Source organism: Eurypyga helias, unplaced genomic scaffold, assembly GCF_000690775.1.
Source record: "Eurypyga helias isolate BGI_N326 unplaced genomic scaffold, ASM69077v1 scaffold22160, whole genome shotgun sequence".
NCBI lineage: Eukaryota > Metazoa > Chordata > Aves > Eurypygiformes > Eurypygidae > Eurypyga > Eurypyga helias.
Window position 1 is genome coordinate 15,192 of NW_010228248.1, and position 22,091 is coordinate 37,282.

The 22,091-nt window shown below is 39.3% G+C and overlaps 1 protein-coding gene across 1 annotated transcript in view; it reads left to right on the plus strand.

Moving 5' to 3' along the window:
* AFTPH (aftiphilin) overlaps positions 1-22,091 on the plus strand; it is a 35,929-nt gene that overhangs the window by 4,177 nt on the left and 9,661 nt on the right. The window contains exons 2-7 of the mRNA XM_010158869.1: positions 8,825-8,976; positions 9,369-9,495; positions 9,817-9,873; positions 12,425-12,547; positions 18,842-18,902; positions 20,538-20,621. Coding sequence (XP_010157171.1) covers positions 8,825-8,976; positions 9,369-9,495; positions 9,817-9,873; positions 12,425-12,547; positions 18,842-18,902; positions 20,538-20,621 — 604 coding nt within the window. The remainder of the gene's footprint in view (positions 1-8,824; positions 8,977-9,368; positions 9,496-9,816; positions 9,874-12,424; positions 12,548-18,841; positions 18,903-20,537; positions 20,622-22,091) is intronic.

Below are 22,091 nucleotides of genomic sequence, written 5' to 3' on the forward strand. Positions count from 1 at the left end.
CAATGAGGAAGTACAGCCCAAAGAATATTTTACACAAATAAGCTGTGGAGGAAGTTGAGCTGGATATTTGCTCTGTTGCAATAGTTTCCTTAGCCTTGAAATGACTGTTAGTTGCTACTTTTTTGGTTTTTTTCAGCTCTTAAAACAATAGTTACACATTTTCTAAACTTACTTTGTGTTCTGGAAGTGCTTTAAGTTTTGGGAGAACCTACTGAAACCTTTTTATATTTTAAGAAGTGCTTTGTTTTAGTCTTGAGTAGTAATTCTGGTTTTAATCCATTCAGCCACAGTTTAGTAAAGTGCAGTTAGAAACATTGAGATTTGTGGAGTCAACACAAGCCAGCTGACGGTCCCAGTGCTTTGAATGCAGAATCTTCATAAAATTAAACTCTGATTTTGATCAGCTTCCTTACTTTTGCTCGAGAGGGTGTCACTGAAGTCAAGCCACAACATACAGCACTTTAAAGTATTTGCTGATCTTCTGTTTCCCATGTATTAAAGTTGAGTTCTGGAGCTGTTTGAGGAAAAAGCATGCACAATAAAGCTAGGGGGATGTAAGCGAAGGTGGTTTTCTGTTGCTCTGACCAAAGAAGAAGTAGGTCACTTGCATCAATGTATTTCTGTCAGATCTAAAAAGCACTTCATGTGGCAGCTTAAAGGGAGCAGCCTGGGCAAGAGAGGAATGCTGCCTGTGTTAGACACTTGAGACAGAGGTGAAAATTGAGACCTCTGCATAGGTTAAAGGTGAACTGGGATCAGTTACAAGATACTGTATACACTAGAACTGTAATGCTGAGGCTAGGGGAGTCACTGTAATGTGGTAGTGAAATAATGTTGAATGTTGTGTGAACACAAGGACCTTAATGTGCTTCCTCGCTTCAAAGTTTCCTGCTTTTGTACATTTAGCATTACTTTTTAAATGTGGAAATGATGCATATGGCAATGTTCATCCATCTAGAATGCAGCGTGAAAGGGAAGTCGCTTGCCAGTAGCTCAAGTTCCCTTGCCAGTGGTCTCTGTGTATTTTCTTTTCCTGTCTCCTTAGTTTGTGTATTCTGAACATGGAGGTGGCAGCAAAATTTTGTGCTTTCTGAATGTGGTCTTGATTTTTAAAGTGTGTGACAGGCAAACTGTGTTAAAGATTGTGGATTTGGTGCAATGGTTAATTAAAAATTAAAACTTTGCCTGAATTGAACAAATTAACACAGTTTTTCTTGCAAAATACAGACTATAAAAGAAAGTGAAATGGTCACAAAAATGACCTTATATAGTGGCAAAAAAATAATTCTTTTCTACTTTGCCTTGACTCTCTGAATCCTGGATGCTATCCGAAATGTAGTATTTGTAACATGGTGACCTGTGGAGGGAAAAAGAAAAAGGGCATAGTACATGGTATTAGGGTAGATTTACTGAAAGAATTTGTAACTTCTTAGAGTTTCCAGTTTCAAAGGCTGATGGACACAGATACACAAACCGTTATTTGCACCTCTGTTAATACTACTGTAGATGGGTCTTTGTGCTCATTCAGACTGATTTAGGACGTAGTGGTGGGTGAACTGGTTGATCTAACAACTTTTGAGTGAACCTGCAACATACCACATGCATTTAATCCCTTTTATGTGATCACACAGCACACTGCTACATTATGTTTCTAAGGAGTAAAAGGCTGCAAGCCTTATAGCACAGCTTTTTCCACGGGATAGTGTTGAGCGTAAGTCAGCTGTGGGGCTTACTCTGCTGTATTGTGCATTAAGAATATATATAGGACATATGCAGCAAAACACACTACCTATAGTAATCGTGTGGGTGGGTAATACGGCTGTGCCTAGCTGTGTTCATGAAGAATAGGCATCTCCAGAGGAGATGAATAATGGCTTGGTTGGAAGGCCTAAACTCTTACCTGTTCTAGCTGAGAGTTAAATCCTGGAAAGGGAGGAAGGGACACCAACACTCCAAGTTGGTATTAAGATCCTTTGCTTATTAGAGAGCCTGTGCTTACAGGCTCTACCTCTTCAGATTAATCAGACAGAGTGTGTGGGTGACGTACTAAGCCACAAGTACGCACCAAGGCAAAGAAAGTCCAGGATCACTGTCACTTGGAGAGTACTCTGTCTTGGGCAATGAAGTCATGTTCTTGGAAAAATGTAATTATGACCGTAAAGACTTCATCCTTCCAGTTCGCTAAGAAAAATTAAGATAGCATTAGCTAAATTAAGTTCAGATAGTTGGGTAACAACTTGCAGTATAAATATAACTGTCTGGAGCGTGGTTTTTTTACAGTCCTTAGCATAATTCTTAAATATGTGCAGCTGAACAACAGTAAAGAACAGATCATAAAAAGTAGCCTGTACTTGCTGTATTTCAGAACAGGCTGGCTAAGGGGATCTTACAAAAGAAAATGGTTTGGGAGGGGGTTGTTTTAGCATTTCTGTTTATGTATTGCAGAACAACATCACTTTCCATTTTGTACATCTGTGTTAAGTTTTGTCTGCTAGCCTTCCTCTCGGACCCTGACCGAAAAGTTAGTGCAACACCACTAGGTAGTAACAGCATGACCATCTGAAATGGAGATTGTTCTATGTGGTCTAAATAAATAACGGTTAAACTTCACTTCGCCTGCATGGAAGATGCAAGATTTGATACATTCTTCAACTGAAAGAGTAAATGTGCAAGCCTCCCAGCAAGGAGGAGGGAGACCACTTCACATTCTACACTGAACTTCCCTGCGGTTTTTGACACTATCAAGCAGTGAAAAGAGCAGAGAGGGCTTGTTCCTCCTTCTCAAACCACTAAATATTTGGATTTGCTTTGCAGCCAAGCTCAAGACCTTTTCTAGTTACTGTTTAAACATGGTTTTGTGGTATTTAGAACTATCACTGCTTGCTTATGATTTAAATTACTGGAAAAAAAAATTACTCTTAATTGCTCATTGATTTCTAGCTCTTGTGGCTTGATTGCATAACTAAATAGCATCTTCTTGATGGCTTGTGAATCTCAGTTTAGGACCAGTGTGTCCATTGTAAATTATCTGTAGTAATAAAAATTCAACAATTCACTTTTTTACCTTCAAGAAATTTATGGCACCATCTTAGATTTAATTGCTTTTCAAGGGTGGGGGTAAAAGCCATCACATTTGGATCATGAGAAGTTACACTAGTGTTCTTTGAAGCTTTGCTTCTCTCTTTTTTTTTTTTTTTCCCCTGTACAGAACTTTTTGGGAAGTTTCTGTTTACTAAGCGGAGCCTGCATGTGAAGGAAAGAAATAAATTGTTGCTGTGTGGAAGGCAAGCTGATTCTTCGTTTAAGCAGTCCATAAACCTTTCTAAAGGAAAAACTGCCCCTGTTCAGCTAGGAACTTAGTGGTTTATTTGTTTGCTTAAACGTGTTTAGTTAACTGTTCAGTTTTGTTTAATGCTTGAGCCCAAAAGATTGTGGGACCCACTGAAGTTGATTGGTGTGTTCCTGTGTTGAGTTGCATCCATAGAAATCACTTTGTCAGCTCCCCTGTGGTAGCTGTGTGGTCATGTAGTTTACCTCTTAAAAGACAAAAAACGAAGGGGAAAATAGCAATTTTAAAAAGCACCAGAAACTCAACCCCTCAAAGTCCCGCACCTGGTGAAAGTACAGGAGTGTATGGTGACTTAGCTCCACACAGGCAAAGGTGCTGCTGGAAAATATGGTTTGGTTCTCAGAAAACCCAGCAAAGGGAGTTTCCCATTTAATCTCTGCTTTATTTTAACATGGTCATAAATTCCTTCTGTTAGGCACTCTCCAGAGCAGTGGGTTCATGATTGAAAATAAATAACATCTTATGGGTTAATTAGTTACTTTTCTTGGCTTCTGGCCCCTGAGCTCTGTTCTGCCATTTTTTGAGAGCCTTCACTTGGCTTCTGAATTCTAACTAGAAGCCCCTCATGCCTGTATGGACTTCATTCCTTCCCTAAATTATACATTTAGGATCTGGGATCCTTCATATGCTCATTTCTGTCTCTTTTCTTGTGGTTTTTCTATCAGATAAGAATTGAGTAACTAAATATTCTCAACAATTTAACTATTACACTGGTTTTATTTATTATGTCTTCCAGTTTTGTGTTCCATAGATGTAAGCAGCCCAGAGCTTGAGTGCTGCTTCCTCCATAGTCTTTTTTCCTGGCAGCAGGAAAAGGAGGGCTGATGGTGCACCCTGCTTTTGACATTCCCCCTTCTTAAAGCACCTCTGAGGGCTGCCGGAGCAGGGATGCTGTGGGCTGTATGTGAAAGTGGGGAAAATGAGGCACTGTGGGGAGAAATGGGATTGTTGCCTCTGATGGAGTGTGGGGAGGAAGGAGGGACAAAGAGCCACTCCACTTTTCAGCTTCCACCATGAGGAGTTGTTCACTGGATGAGCTCTTGTGTCTGCTCCTGCAGCTCATGTGTGATTGGGACTGTGGAGAGAAGCAAGATAACATGTTTCTCCCCCCGCCTCCCCTGCCTTTGTACACAGAGTTCCCTCAAACTTCACCCAAAGCAGCCGTACAGCAGCGGTGTGATGAAAACTGCAGTACCTATCAGCAGTTTCTGTAATGTTGCCCCAGTACGTGGTCTTTATGGCAAGTTTTAGTATCTTCTCTTTTCATAGCTCTGTAGAAGGGCAGTGACCTGTCACAGCTGAGTTCGTGTGGAGGTGGCTGGGGAGGATTTAGTGTGCTGGGTGGCCAGTGTAGATTTGCTGTGTTGAAGGAGTTCATTGATTCTATAGTCTCGTGGTAGAGAAGAGGAGGAAAAACAAATTCTGTAAACGAAGTACTTTGGCAAGTACTCTGGATCCAGCTCCGAGGGCTGGATCTTGGCCCCTATTTAACTGCCAAGGAGCTAAATTCTAATCCTACGGTTATCATTCTCACTTGAAAGACTGTTGCATCTGTGATATTTTGACTCTTTCGGGTAGTAATTACCACATTTTTTTTAAGTGTTTACACAAAACTTCTATGCAGTCACAGAAACTGTGGGGCTTTGAGTTTGTCACTGTTTGAAACATCAGAGTTAACTTTTTAGAATGGCAGCTGTAGCATTCGTTCACATGTTCAGTAAGTGCCTTTAAGAATGAATTCTCAAATGGCAACTTGGATATCAAGTGCTTTTAGTGGTGTGGAAAGTAGAGAAAAATTCTTGTTTTCTTTTCTGCCTATTCAGGATTTTTTCACCCTGAAAGACATGACACTACTGTGTATGACAGAAGTAATATTTTCTTATAGTCTGTTCTGTACCAACAATATAGTGAGGTTTGTAGAAGATGGGTATTTCCACTAACTTCAAAATCTTGGTAATGCCCTTTATACCTGGCAGCTGTGACCAGAGGATTTCATTACCAATTAGAACAGGTTCAGCTGCTTCCATTAAGGACATTGGCCCTGCCCGGCAGACGTGTGTTCGTATGCTCATCCCTGTGTCCATTTGTACATGTAGAATTAACTACTCTGGTTTGCTGTGAAAACGGTTCTCCTCTATTGCGTCTACGTGCAGGCGAAGTGTTGCTGGAAATTTAGAAAGAATGAAGGGAAGTGTAAAAGAATGCAATGATTAAACTGTTCCTGAAATTTTGGCATCATTCTTAAGCTCATACTGGAGATTGGGTGCTGGCTCAGATGCTGCTTGGTTCTTAAGAAACTGTTAATTCTTTCAGTGCCTAAGCAAGCATATTCTTAGTCACAAGCGTGTTCTCAAATGTTGATCCTTTTCAAGAAACATGATGCCTTGCTGTTTTCATGATCTGGTGCCTTTCATCTGCCTCTTCCTTTTTCGCTGGGGTTATGTATTCTTGCTCTATTGTAGAAGTTAAGTAAGCATCACCTGTTCATGTAAGATACGAGCAATTGATGTATTGTGGCCAAAGTTAAGTTTTAAAACTTGAGAGCATGGTTTTATATCCTGAAATATTAGGCTAGAATCCGAAATACTGCTTAGTTTTATTTCTTAAAAATGTTTTTTTAGTTATGGCGTACAAACACAAAACAGCCTACAAGTTATGTGACAAGTATCCTAACTTAGTGTATGGCCAAAAGTGACTGGGCATTAAAAGGAACCGTATATATGCTGCAGCACATGAGTCCTTGTGGTTAGAATATACCGGTGAGGTAATTGAGAAGAAAATCTTTTAAAAAGTGAAGTTGGGTACAATGTCTACTTCAGATCCTTTGGAAGTATAATAATTTTGAGATTATGCTTTGCAAATAACTGAGGCTGGTGGCTGTCCTTGTCAGGCATTTCTTTCACGAGTAGCAGAACTGAAGAGCTGGGTTTTAAGCAAGTCCTTTTCCTGTGTTTTTGCAGTTAGGGATGAACAGGGAGAGTAGACTGAACAGACTTGGTTCCCGGTTCCTGACTCATCATCCTGATCCCGGTACAGAATCAAGATGTTCTGATAACGTGGTATTTGCCTCTGTGTTAATCTCCTGTACTATGACTGTTGATGTGCATAGTCAGTGGTTTGCTTAATTGAGGTGAGGCAAATTATTAGATCAACTTTCAAATGAGAAATGTTTTAGATAACTATGAGAATTGTGAAGCAGATATTCTGGTGCATACAGGTTTATCTCAACTGTATCGGTTGGTCTAATTAAAATATGTAACTTCCATCCACCAGCCTTGCTTCTCTGAACCTCGAATCATTTCTGATGTAACAAAAAACCTGATGTTTGTTTGCAAACCCAGCATTGCTGCTGGAATATGCTGCATCTCCACAGGAGGGCTCTGCTGGCATAGCTATAGTAGCACACGCGGTGGGATGCTTGTGGGACCTTTGCCTAGGTGGTTTCTTTTCCATTTCCCCAGTAGAAAAGCAGGTGTTGGAGCTGCTGACGCTGCCCGCTGCCGTGCAGCCGAGCATTGGAAAGGTGGCTGTTGGGGAACTCCAAACTAGGAAGATAGAAGTGCTGCTTTTGTGCCAGGCTTGCGTCTCCTCTCCCTAGCAAGAGACATTCAGGAGTTTCTGGTTAAAAAAAAATGAGTACATTAAAAGAGGCTTTAATTTTCCTGAGCATGCCTTGCAATTGGTACTTCTTAATAAATGTGAAGAGCCTGCAAGTTAGCTGTTTTTAGTGGGTTGAACTTGGGGCGGTGGAATATATTCTATGTCAGTGGTACATCTGATATTTGAGACAGTTCCCAGGGCTATAACAATGTTGAAATTCTGTGTCTGTATGGAAATACAACAAAGAGAAGAGATAAAAATGTAAGGGGAGAGCTTAAAAAGAAGAAAGCATACTATGCTAATATGCTTGTCAAAAAAAAAAAAAGGCAGGGGAGGGGGGTTGTTTGAGGGTGTTTTGGTTTTATTATTAAATCTATCTGGCATGGCCCAGTGCATGCTGTGAAATTAAAATGCCTGGAAATCACTAGTACCAGTATGTCCTGTTGTTACGGTGGAAACCTTAGCCTGCTCAACAGCCGTGATCGTGGCAGTGGTGGACAGAAGAGCAGGAGACATTTGCTGCCTTGTGAAACTTCAGAACCCTGTCTGCCTTCCGAAGAGGTTTTCTTTCTCCTGAGTAATGCTGAAGTGATGGTGACATCACAGCATGGTTGCAACTGCTTTGACAAGCAGGAAATCCTGCCTAGTTTCTCAACACCGTGGAACATAGATCTGGAGCCCTCCTGTGAAACTTCTGAGTGTCTGTATTTACATACTGTTGGTGTGAGTTTATCACGTAAGGCAGCAGAGAGAAGGTCAGACAAAAGCAACACCACTGACAGAGTTGTGGTATGCAAGCCATGCTGCTGTCTGGATGGCTTCTTATGCAGCTAAAATAAAAGTTAGTGGGGTTCTTGGTTTGTATTTGGCTGGGATAGAAACACTTCCAAGGTCGTCTTCTAACGCCTGAAGGATCACAGCATTCAGCATCAACTGTCTGAATCGAGGATGGGAGGAAAGGGAAATTGCTTGGAGGAAAGTAATTCTGTTTCAATAATCAATATTTAATGTGTGAAAACAGACAGACAGATTCTGGGGCAAGAAATTCACCCATAGAATAATTCTTTCTTCTTTGGTGTGAGTGTTTGGTTTTTGGTGGTGGGTTTTTTTTTTTTTTTGGTCTGGACAAGTATAAAACAAATCCTACAAATGCTTTTTGACAAATAGCATGTATAAATGCCCTATTCGTGGCTCCTTTGTATTATACCTGACTGTCACAGGAACCATAGCAAATGAAGCTGGGGATTATTGTTTTTGTACATCTGAGTCATTGATACTAACATTTTTAGGAAGTGTGCAGTCTCTAGACTATAAATAGATTTTCCTTACTATTTTCAAAGTTGTTATCACACCACGATCATGTTGCACATCAGGCTAAGTTTCGTGAGACCTTTTAACTGCACACGTCTTAGAAGAAGTGACACTGTCTTCTGCATCAAGTTTGGGTTGAAGTGCGTCATCGTTAAGTGAAACGTAATTGTTCAATACTGAGCTTGCTGAAAAAACATGTTCCGTAAAACCCTTAGGATGTCTAGATTTGCAAACTTTAACAAGCACATCTTAAGTAAAGATAGCATAATACTTGTTGCATGTGTTTTTCTGCTAGTTTATAACAAAGGGTGACTCTGGTAAAACTGTTCTGGACGCTTCTGTAAGAACTCGCTTGCAGAGGGCAGGATCCTTAATGTTTTTCAGTAGCTAGGAGCCTGTAGTTGGTGCTTATAGTCTTGTGATCCTCTGACACTTACATGTTTTGTGGTAAGTGAAACTTTGTATCAGCTATGTATTGTTTTCCATCTTAACTTATTTTTATAATTTTGGACTCCTTTAAAGCAGTTAACAAAACTTGACATAAATATTTTCCCTTTGATATAGACAACATTGCTAAGTCGTCTGGAACGAATATTTGAAGTCTGTTTTCCTTCCATGCCTGTTCTTGAAATTGAAGAAGAAATAAGTTCCTTGACTCATGTGTTGGAAGCAGGTGAAAAGCAGATGACAACTGAGGAGGCATCAGCAAATCCTGGGTAAGAAGCCACAATGCAAGAAATTTAAAATGAGTTAGAACCGTGTCTTCTTTGGGAACTTAAAACATATAGCAGTAATTCAAACCAGAATGCTTGTTTTCAGTGACTACATATACCAGGAGTATTTCATTTAGTGTGTCAATTTAGCAGCATATCATCTTTTTTTAAGCGATGTCTCTGAGTTAATCAGAATGTCTTATTAGTTACACTTGGTATAAATTCTTCTATTTATTCATGTGGTGATGAAGTCTAAGTAGGCCTTGTCTTGTCTGCTGTGGACGTAGTTTAACTGGAACATATAAGAAGTCACTTGCATTAAAAACTAGCATAAATATTCAAGGCTGCTAAACTGTTACTCGTGTTGATAACTTTATTAATGATGGGTTGTTTAGGGAACTGACGGACGTGTGGACAGAGCTGCAGGATATCCACGATGCATATGGACTGAGATACCAGTGGGGTGGCTCCCACAGCAACAAAAAGCTTTTGTGCTCCTTGGGAATTGACACAAGAAATATTGTGAGTCTGTCAACAAAACTTGCTTTCTGAATAATGGAGCTGCTTTAAATGTGGAGTCAGGTGGAAGTCTTTTCGTATGAATGCTTGTCTCTTAATCGCATAGCTGCACTGAACGTGGCTTTTCGTGACAGACCGTTTGACAGCTTAACTTTTTATAAGCCCTGTTCGTATTGAAAGTTGCATTAGTTTTAACCGTTTTGTTATATTTACGTAGTATTTACTCTCTCATATTAACTTATACAAGATACATAACATTGAAAAAAAATATTATCGTCACTGACACAGAAGCTCTTAAGTAAATTTTTTTTGTTGTTTTATCAGCTCTTTACAGGCAACAAGAAACAGCCTGTTATAGTACCTATGTATGCAGCAGGACTGGTAAGTTTTTGAGTGTTAGTTTTTTTTTTGTTGTAGTCCAATGACATTGTATAATGAAATATATTAAATGACATTAAGCACCAAGTATGCTGAAAGATGTTTTGTAAGTACAGTTACGGCTTAGGCATCAGTAGAAACACTAGAAAATAATAATGAAATACACTGTTCTAATTATGTGTGCAAGCAGGTAATTTCTTTTAAATGAAAAATGTATTTTCTCATTTCATAAAGCAAGCTATTTTATCTAATCTAAGTCCAGTTTGAGGCATTCTTAAAAAAGAAAAAATTGAATTAATGTATTAATGCATATAAGGCAATAAGTTGTTCTGTGAATTTTAACTATTAAAATATAAGGTATAGGTGTAAAAATGTCAACTAAAACTTGACACAAGAAACTAGATCGTTAAATAGTTGTCAGGCATGACAAAGGAACATCAAAATCATTCACAACATCAGTTAGTGTCTGCACTTGTTGGAACTTCTGGCCCTTAGACCAGATGCTTTAAAGGAAGGTTAAGAACTGCCAGGTGGTTACAGTATTCCATGAAACGTCTGTAGGAAGTTTTCTCAGCGCTCTCAAACATTCCTCTTTGTGCAACTGTTTCTCTGACAGACTGCTGATTAACTACTTGGTTGCGTCTCAATATTCCCAGGTCAAGAGAGATGTTTTACAGTGTTATTCAAATATTAATAAAGGGGGCCTACAAGGAAGCTGGGGCGGGGAACTTTTTACAAGGGCCTATAGTGACAGGACAAGGGGGAATGGGTTTAAATTGAAAGAGGGGAGGTTTAAATATCAGGAAGAAGTTCTTCCCAGAGAGGGTGGTGAGCACTGGGACAGGTTGCCCAGAGAAGCTGTGGAGGCCCCATCCCTGGAATTGTTCAAGGCCAGGCTGGATGAGGCTTTGAGCAACCTGGTCTAGCGGAGGGGGTCCCTGCCCATGGCAGGGGGGGTGGAACTAGATGGTCTTTAGGGTCCCTTCCAACCCAAACCGTTCTGTGATTCTATGTTTATATATATATATAAATGGCTATTTAGGCATACAGAAAGCATTATGAAGCCAGTATTGTTGTGTTGCCACAAGTGCTAAATAAAAATAGGAAGCATAATTTAGATTTCTGTAGATTGAAGGAAACTCAAGTTAACCTAGTGCATTAAGATAAATTGTTTTCACTTAAGATGATACTCTGTAATTCCTTTTCAGTATTTCAGCCTCTGCACAATGTCTAGTAGTAAAAACATTCAGAAGATAAAATTTGCCAATTTTGCTAGTATCAGCAGAATAAATATGTTGTTTATTCTGGAAACCTCTGTGTGTGTGTATATATGCATACAAACACACATACACTTCTGTGTAGTCATTCACAAATGGAATAAATTAAATTGATTTTCTTCGGTATATATCCAGCCAGTGTAATCAGTAGGTTAATTTTGTAGAGTGACTTCTACAGTCAGTTTCTGGAGCTGTTGCCTGGTGCATCCCAGTCATCTCATGCACCTCTGGGTGTAAGCATGGTATTCTGAAACAGATAAACAATCTCATAGCAATTGCTGTTTTCTTCCTATAACACATTTGTAAGCCAGACCAGGTACACAACACATGCATATATTTTTTGCAATAGATTGTTGTTGCTGATTGTCTCCCTAGATATTTTTTATATGCTTGTGCTCACAATAAGCTGGATAGAGATGATGGTAGGAGTAAAGTGCTTTGTTGCTGTCTAAGAGACTTGATTAAGCTTGTGTTTGAATTCTAAACTCACCCAGCATGCTGTGGAAACACTTGTGGGACAGCTGATGTTGGTGGGCTGACTTCCTAAAATTATTTTAAAATATGCTAGTTGCAAATCCAGTGGTTTTTATTCAGGGGTTTCTGTTCTCATACCTCATTGTTCGGAGGTGGTTTGCATGTCTCAGTGCAAACTTTGGTCTTTCTGTATATCTCTGTCACCCTCGGCTTTATTCAGAAACGCCAGGGATTTCGGTTAGTTTTCATAGGACTGTTTAGCTTTGAACAGTTTGCTTAAAACTAAAACTGTGGATTTAATAATACATGCTTTTTAATACGTTTATTTCCATGTTACTGATTACTGTTCTTGGTATTATTCTGCAAACTGATAAATTTTGTTCTGCATTACTTAATTGTTGAAAAGGAGGGAATGCACTTGTACCTTTCTGATGGACCATTTGGTATTTCCTGAATAGTCCACAAACAGCTGGGAGGAGGAGATGTCACCTTATTAAAGAACTGTTTTCTCCAGCTTAAGTTACATGATTGGAAGTTGAAAACAAACTCCAGCTAAGCACTTGGGTTTCTGTTATTGGCTCTAAGATGTTTCTTAGGCCCAAGGAACCAAGATGTTTCTCTCCCCTGCCCCATCTCCTTCTGCCCCCCCTCACTGAAAGTGTCTGAGATGTAGGGTTACCCCCAAGCCCCTTGTTGAGGGTAGTACTATCTAGTGGGGTATCTTCTAAGTTTTTTTTGCATCTGCAGTTCTTGGAACATATGTAACTGTGTGTGTGTGACTGCTAATTTCTTTCTTTATTTAGGGTATGTTAGAGCCTACCAAGGAACCTTTGAAACCAATATCAGCAGCAGAAAAAATAGCTTCGATAGGACAGACACCACCTGTATCACCAGAGATGAACACATGTACATCTGATCAGTTCCAGGTAAAAACATAGAGAAAGAAGGGGGAGGAGAGGAAAAGGAGGAATGAGGGAAACAATGGGATGCCTTGCCTCTTCCTTCATGTTTAAAATATCTAGATGCGCTCAAAGAGACCTGTAGGTAAAGGGCAGGTGTTTCTTGTGTCAGGTAGAAGTCCTGCTCTTGGGTCTGCTTTTCATGTGTGACTGGAAGGGAGTTCCCTATGATAATACTGTCACAGTTGGTGGCCAGCGTTTGAGAGTCCTGATGACATCTGATATTACACAGCAATTTGCTTTAAAAGGTAGCAGACAGTTACTTCCATGGATTTTAGATGGAACTTGACAGTTGTCCCTCCTCTCGCTAACGTTTTTCGTCTTTGCTCTTTCTGAAGCTTATTATAAGAGTCTGCTGCAAAATGAGTTCAGAAGGGTTTAGGAGTGAGCTTTTAAATTCCATGAATTCTGTTTTGTTGCTGTTTTGATATTATGATACTAGAAAACCGCTTTAATGCCATGCATGTTGTAATGCAGTGTGTGTGGCTGGCAACTAGCTAATGGGATACGCAGAGACATTTCAGTGGTATTTGACACGTTCAGAGAGTCAGCTGTGTCCCTCCTTAGTGCAGGTCTTGTTTAATCTGCCCAGCATCTTTAGTTACCTGCTATGCTGTGCCTTCCGGTGGAAAGAATTCCAAAATTAATTATCCTTGTGCTACACCTAACCTTAATGCTAGCTACTTCCGAGGATGGTGATATCCTTGCACTCTTTGCTCTGCCGTAGTGCAGAGCTCCAGCTGTGACAGGCTTGTACCAAAGGAGAACTACTTTTTTTGTTCTGAAATAGCAGTGTGTCAGTGGGCTCAGAACTGCGGTGGTTTTAGATAATAATACAAGTTTGGTGATGCTTCCTGTGCAACCTTCTCACAAATGCTGTGGTGGAACTGAGCAGCTGAACTGCATATTAGAAAACATAATAATGAGTATTGCAACCAGTCTGAGCTGTAGAAATCACTTGTGTGATTTCTGTATATGAACTAAGTAGGAGAACTTCACTGATTTTCTGCAGCATTCAAAGTTCCCTTTTTTACAGAAGGGAAAAGGTAGATTAAACACTAAACAGTGTAGACAGCTGCAAGAGCCTGAAGTAGCATCATCTCTCACGTGCCATTCTCAGTTGCTTGGCCATCATAGTGCTGAAAATAAGAGCCTCTACTTATCGAAGTCTCTTTTTATTCTCTAATTATGAATTTGTACTTTTGGGTACTCCTACAGCAGAATTTCCCATTACTTGTCACACTTTGATAATCCTGTCCCATAGCTTGTTCTGACAGGGCCATCTCAGTTCAATAGTTGTGGTCTGTAAATACATGAGAAGCTTTTTTGCTATCTGTCTGCACTGCTGGCCTTAGGTTATTTTGTTTTTCCAAAAAGACAAATACTAAAATAAGCTTTTGGGAAAGAGATGAGTTAGGGCTCTAACCATTAAAAACGCTAAGAGGTCACAGTTAAGTGATGTTGAGGAAGTTTCAGCGCATGAACGATCGATTCTCTACCCCAAGGACCTTGTTTCTTTCTTGGCCTCATCTTCTGTTAATGTTTGGTGGCTTCTGTTTCATTTTTCAGAAAATCCAACTTCACATTGTGCAGCCTGCCTTTTAGGAATATTCCAGATTGTAGTGGTACCCAAACTTTGGTAAAAATTTCATTAGGAACTGTGCTCTAAACATTGGTAAACATGCAATGGAAATATCATAGGCAGTTTTGGAACTGCTTATTCCAAACACAGGTAACTTAGGTACAGCAACTTTGGTGTCTTTAAGTGCCACTAAGTAATTACACATTAACCAGGTAAAACTTCTGAATTCCTCTCTTTTCAGATGGCAGTGATGACTGGTCATTCTTATATTCAGAAGTTTCAGCATGTTGGCTTTCTTGTTGAAGAGAGGCTCGGGTTAGTAGGTTACTATGCTTTGCGTAAGGAACGGAGAATAGTTCTCCTTTGTTAAAAGCCTGGCATTTCGGGGACTTGTATACAGATCAGTGTCTGTGCATGTGCGTGTATGACTTCCTGCTAGAAAGACTGTGCTGATGCAGAAGTAGGAGTGGAAAGAACATTTGTAAAAACACAGAAATGCCTCCTTAGTATTTTGGTTGTAGGCGAATGGAGGAAAGCATGCAGAGATGTAAAACAGAGAGCGTTAGAAATCAAGTGAATGAGGAAAAAAGCAGCAAATGAGCTGCAATATTTTTTCTAGTTATTATATGAACTCTGTATGTTTTGGCCTCCTTCACTGCAGGGGATCTCTCTGGGCTGTCTAGGCCGTGGATATATTTCCATTGTAGCTATTTAGGCTGTAAGGACAAGGTTTTTGAAAGGAGGGTTTCTCCTCTCAAGCAAGTTAAGATTCTGACTCATCTGTCACATTGGTTTTATTCTATAAAGATTACTTTTGTAGACTTGTTCTGTTTTATATTTGAAGGTAGCATCTAAATGCTTCTTTGATCTGTTGTTTGTCATGACAATTGGGGGGTTACTTCTCTGTTCATCTACAAGCGCTCGTAGCTCTAAGGCAGTGAACAGAACATGCAATAGTCCCCTGATTACTGTTGCCTTTGCAATGGTGTCTCGCTTTTCACAGCTGAGAAGTAAGAGGCTCTATCAAGGCACATCAAGTGTAAGGAGGAGTGGCTGCTCAAACAGGCAACCTTTGATGGTGAAACCTGAGATAGGTACCCTTCTCTTCCGTTTTACAACATCTGCTACAGTGGGCTTCTACACCCACGGCAAATTGTAAGGCAGTGCGTTGAAATATATTCCAGTGCTCGTTGAAAAGGTTGTTGTCTGGAGTTAACGTTGGCTGCTTTCTCTTGATTGGATACTGTTCTCTGGCTACTGTAGTTTTAAACTTAATTTACCTTCTTCTATTAGGCTTTTTTTTTGTGGGGTTTTTTTGCAAAAGGTTCTCTGGATATTTCTGCTCTTCTGGGGATGCTTCAAAGCATCCTCTCCTCTCTTTTTGCGACTATCATTCTTTGATATTTCTTTGGTGGACCCTAGTGGTAGCTTTGTCCCACCTTATAGGATAGCTTTGGAATTTCTTACCTGCCTAGTTCTGCTTAGTAAGTTTTTTTTGGAATAGAGATCTACAGTGACCCAGACCTTTCTAGAAGAAAATGGCCAGCAATTCTTTTCTGTAGCTGCCTGTTACAGCACTTCTGTATGCATGTAAGCCACTGAGTTAGAAATCAGGTTATAATAGAAATGTGTGTCGCTGGCTAGTAGGGACTGAACCTTAATTAAATCCCATGGGGTGACAGTTTTTAAAAACACTTTTAATTACATAAGGGACCATCAGGACTTGTAACAATGACAGATGCAAACTATCATATTGTTGGCCACCAGCCAAAGGCTCCGTCATGGAACTGCTCTCCAGTTATACATACAAGAAAGATCCAAGAATATATGTAGCTTTGCTGACAGAAGAAAGTTTTGCACGTTAAGAGGTACAGCAGAACTTGCTGTTCTGTCAGATGTGGCAGTTGTGTAAAAGTGGTGTCTGAGAAAAACTGTTTTCCAAACTGTTGCAATTTTGTGCGTGAATACACACACAGAATTAAGTGTACGAATTACTTCCCTGTAAACCTTTTTTCTGAAGTGTTTATGATGCACATTTGTGGGATCTATCTAAATATTGATATTATATTTGCATTACAAGCCCTTCTGTTTTTTTCCCAAGCTTTAAGATGGCAAAATAGTTCCTTTTTTTTTTTTCCTTTGTTGAATTTTCTTTGGGTAATTATTAGCACAGAGACAAACATTTACATTTTACTCCTTTGGATTATAAAAGCTCCTGTGTAATACCATTCTAAAGTGACTGTGTGAAAACATCTGTGATAAAAGTGAAATAGGTGCAGTAAAACCAGCAGTCATTTTCGTTCCCGCTTTCTCGCTTCTTTAGCATTCAGACCAGTGCTCTGACAGCTGAGTATACTTTTTCATTTCTGTACAGTGTCCTGTAATCTGAGATGGAGGGAGGAGTGAGAGCAGTTTGCCCTGATTCTCAATTCCCGTCTAGATTGGGTGCTCTTTCTCAAAGCATGGTATTAAAATACGGGTTGCAAGTAGAGTAGCGTGGCAACCTTGCAGTCTCTGCAAAGCAAAACATTGTATTTTCATTTGCAGGGCATGTTCCCATTGTCTGAGATTTCAGTGCTGTCTTCCAGTGTTCCAGTATGGTTAGTTTTCTTAGGGCCAAGGTCACTAGTAACAGAAAACTTTTCTTTTTAATTGTCGTTTGCCTTTCACTTTGTTTGCTCTTATGTAGGGCGGGGCTTGCCAGCAGCCTGTATAGATGGGGTCTGCTTTACTTGCCACCCCCCTCTTTTTTGCAAGTGGTTGAAGTCAGCAGAATAGCCTCATCCCACAGAGCAGACTGTTGTATTTAGTATATTCTTACTGATTTGGAGTCACATCTCCCCTCCCATTTTATGAATAATTCATCACATCCTTTGTACTTTCCTTGGAAAATCTGAGAATCAAGTCATTAAAGGGAAAAGCTTAGCCAGCCATTGGTGCTGCCTTTTCCATGCAATTCTGTCACACTCATCACTCCTGAGTCAGTCTTTTGACACAAAAATGTAGTGGGTCTTTTCCTCAGGAAGTGAGAATAGGTAGGAGCCTACTTTGTTTCAATTTAAGTTCATTTTCCTCAGGGCAGAGAGCTACTAAATTGTCATACTTGCCTCAAGGGTTTTTTGTGCAAACCCCTTTTAATATATTTTAGGTATGACATACTTGAAACAAGGTACTGATGACAGCAATCATTACTTGATCAGGTGTAGCTTCCACTGCTAACATTGGGTTTCCATGCAAATCACTTAAATGCTAATTTCCTTACCAAAGCCACGTAAAAAGTGTAGCATCAGCTCTGCAAGCTCCATGGAGTGAATACTGTTGTAGTTGTGCTCAGTACTGGAAATATTTCCACGTCATTAGGTAGGTAAGATTTTTCTATGCAAAGCATTTACTACAAATAAATAAACACAGAAATCTCTAGCTCCCTTCCCTTTTTCTTTAGGTAAACATCTATCACCTAGCAAAAGCCTTTTACAGTTAGCTTGACTGTCTAAAGGAAGCTCAGGTTGCTACAGTCTCGATTTGTGAATCTGCATATTTTTTCAGTGTAAGATAGTCGAAAGTTTTAGAAGCAATTTTAAAAAATAACATTGAAGTCTGACTTTCTACAGAAGCAAAGAGGAGATATGTCTCAGCCACTGGAAGCTTGACAACCAGTGATGCATTTTGAATAATGCTGCAGAGAATTTCCAGTGCATTTCTTCCAGGAGTGTGATTATTCTGTTAGCACATGCTTTCCCTTTGCTTCCTGAAAATGGACTTCACTGGGGAGAGAGCAGAAATGTAATACACAGAAGTAGAAAGATCAACTTATTTCAGATTTTCTGATACGCTCCCATTAGTTTGTGTCCTGAGAATACAGGAGGACAGCACTTGCAAGTGATACTGTGCCTGAACACACTTTCCCTGTAAAGCATGGTCCCTGCTGCTTGCTTGATTTACCTGTGTGTGCGCGAAGGGCTCACCCAGAGGAAATGAAAAGGCGAGGATGGGCTCCCAGGATTCCATGTTTCCATGTTCCTCTTGTTCAAATGTTATTACCAATGGTTTGTTTATATATTGGAACGAGTTCATTGCTAAAGGATAATAAGTCACAGGATTTATGCTTTCTTTAAAGGGGGTGGAGTGGGGAGTGTGTTCATAGTTTGTACCTCGTGTGTAGGGACTGTGTCTCTTAAAGTCAAAACAAACCACAAGAATCATGGCCTATTTGATGGTAAATAACTGATTTTATATATAATTGGGACAAAGAATGGATGTACAGACAGCTTTCACCAATAACCCTATTCTAAATTTGCCCTATAATTATATATATGTTACTTTTTATGCAAATTGCCTCATCTTCCATGCAAGTAATAGTAGTTTAACTTTCAACTATGCCTTAAAGTTTGGGGGGTTTTATCCAATTCATATGTTTTAGTTAATTTTTCAAATCCTATTTGAGTTAAAAGTTACCTAATCTGTACTGTTCAGAATGTGATGAGACTTCCTATGGTAGAACAAATCTACTTTGAATCTTTAGTGCATAATATGGAAATACATGCCTCTCGAAAGCTGGGGCTTGCTCGTTTACTTATCTTTCTAGTATTTAGACGCTAAAGAATCTGTTGTTTGAACTGCTTTGCATTGTTGTAACCTGAACTGACTGTAAAATCTGATTTCTGACTTTTCAACTCTAGGAATCTCTACCACCTGTCCAGTTTGACTGGAGTAGCAGTGGCCTTACTAACCCTTTAGATGGTACGTCTCTCCGTAGAGCCTCTAGCACCAGAGCTAGAGATAAGAAAGCTACAAAGCTCAGACAAACATCTATCTGCTGATTATTTTTTTTTAATATTCACACACACATATATATATAAAATTATATATAAAATATTTATTTCTTACTCCTAACTTTGGAAATTCAGGCTTTCTTTCTGATTAACTGTGCTCCTATGCGAAGCATTACCTAGTCTGAAAAATACTAAGTGAAGTATTATTTAAGATTCCTGCCATATGCTAATGACACACTGGCAATATTAACACTTCATTATGTATAACTGCAGATTATAATGAGACTCTGAACAAGTGAGCATGTCAGATCGACAAGCTTTACTTGTTTGAAGTATTTTTCACCAATGAACTATCTCTTTAGAAATCCTTTGAATGACAAACTTGTGTATAGTGGCTACTTCAAAGCACAATATTTTAACCACAAACTGTTTGCAAAAGGTACACTTCTTGAGCTGAAAGTTTTCAGATTTACAGATAATTTTATATTTCAAAAATGCGACTTCATCTGTTAATTAATTTTGCTTACACTCAAGAGCTAATTATAGCTAATACGTTAAAGAGATAGCTACAAATTTATTTGTATCTGTAAATGTATATAGTTATCACATAAAAGAACCTTCACCTATGTCTGTTTTAATAGCAAAGTGAGTTGTGCCACCACTTCCACTCTCAGAAATGTAAGTGCATGCAAAGGAAATAAAACAAGTTTTGAAACTTCTTTGACTGACAGACTAGAAACCTGTAAAGAAACTGATACCTTTGAGGAGCCTGCTAACAGCACTTAACTCGTGACACAAGTTGTTCAAAAGCGGGCTAAACCAGACTGCATCTCTTAGTGCACTGGTGTTGCCTCATGTGGGACGTAAGAGTTTTTGGATAGCAGTATCATGGTGCTGAAGGAAAGCCTGGATGGACCCTTTTGCTGTTGTCTGGTGTCTTATTACTTCAGTCAATCATCATGCTTTCTTTTTAACAAGCAACTTCTTTAAAATGTATCTTGGTTTGATTTCTGGTTTAGTACTAAAGGGGAACAGTATAATTTACCAGTGAGGAACTGGATGCAAGAGTGGCATTTGTTACCCTGTGTTCTCACCGCTTTAAAATAACGATAAATAATAGCGTAAAGCTGCTAAATAAAGCTTTAAAGGGTTTTTTCGGTTCTTTGCTATTTTGGGGATCTGCTAAGTCTTCCTGATAAAAGAATGGCTTTCAGGTTCAGTGAGGGGAGAAATGCTCACTGTATCCTAACTATCAGATGACCTATATATTGTTTCCCTTTAACTGATCACATCTTTCTCTGGGTCGTGCTGGTTCTCTTTCATTTTTAGATCGAAATAAATATATCTATTTTAAAGTTGCTAGTGTTGATTTCCTTGCTGCATTGTACATGAGGAAATGTGCACTGAAATTAAGTTGTTAACCTTTTAGAAGGTACACACTAATACTGTAAGCATTGTTTTCATGTCAATTTTTAAATTGCGTACTGAGTACTAATTATAACTTGCATGTTCAAGTGTGTGTCTTACCCCTTTTTACACATAAACCCCTCCCTTGGCTTACCTTCTATATGGCTGCCTACCAACACGGTCACTGAATTTCAAGCTAGTGGAGGTTCCACTCTTCTGAACCTTGATTTCTTTGGGCCCGTGGATGACAGTAGCTCTAGCAGCACCACCACAATCCCAGGTCAGCAGAGTGTTAAAACCACAAACGTAATATTATAACGACTTACTAAAAGCATGAGCACATCACTTGACTTTCCTATAAACAAGGAGAAATTTTACATTGTGTTTCTCTAAAATGTCTTTCTACTGCGTTTTTTCCTTTAATCTGTGTTCTGTTTTCTGATGTTTTGTATCGAGTGCGAAGTATTTCAAAGGTACTGTCAGCTCTGTGTGTCACATGCTGAAGGAATGAATGGCTCTTATGCTCTTGCAAATAAGATGTTAAAACACTTGTTTCAAAAGAGAAATTTTGAAAGCTACCTTTTCTAAGCACTTTTTAAAAAATTGAAAAATGCTATAGATGGGGCGATTCACAAAAAAAAGAGGCTTGCTCTGTCTTCTGAATGAATGTCTCTGAATGACAGGATTATGAAGTTATTTGGAAGTTATGTGTGAATATAAAGTTATGGGGCTTAACCTTTCACAACCCTGCTGATGACTGCTGCTACTGGGAGGTCGGGGTTTTTTGTGTGAACCACTAAGATGAGTGATAAAGTGAAAAAAGTGTTTTAACAACTTTCATAACAGAAAGCAAGGATAGTTGCATGTTTGGGACAGCAGAAGTTCATGAATGTTAATTATAAAACCAAAGCATTTTATCTGCAACTTACTCCCTTAAAAGGAGATGAAAACACCACTCTCTCCATTGAATAATATGTGAAATTGAATTCATTTATTGCACGGCTGTGACATGGTCTGAGTGTTTTGCGTGAGCTAGTGAAAACCTACGCTTGGAATAGCTGTCTGCAGGAATTTGATGGAACCTTTTTGGGGTTTATGCCAGTGCATAGGTTAAGTAGATAAGGCGAATACTCCTTGAGTACAATACCTGAAGCCATGATAATCACTTTCTTCACAGGAAGGGTTTTTTCCTCTTAGTGATTTTAATTTTAAAAAATCAATTCTTAAGAACTTCGGGTGTTTCCCACATTTCAAATTAATGCTTATAATTTTATTGTATGTTTTGTTTTTGAAAACCTGCATTTTCAGTTATGAGAGCTAGTCATTGATAGCAATTTTATGGCACCGCAGTCCAAATGTCTTTTTATTTCACGCCTGAGAAATGTCTGTATCAGGTGAAAGGTGGCAGGTTGGTTGTGGAAGTGATAGGCAGCAAATTCAGGATGCTTGAGCCTCTCAGATTCTTTCGTAAGTGTGTGCAAGTCTGTCAGTGTAAGTCATCAGTACGTGTACTGCTCGTGGAGTCGGGCATGTTCTGTGTCTGGATGGTGTGCACACTTGAAGCGATTGCTGGAGGGGATACTCTGTTAGCTTTTTATTGCCTTTTTTTTTTCTTATGTTGTTGTTTCATCAAGTTACAGGTATTATCACCTTCCCTGGTATGCCCTATAGTGCCCTTTTTTTTGGTTTTGGCTTTTCTTTCCTTCTGACTTGTTTCTGGGAAAGTCATTTGTTTCTTGGCTTGCAGCTC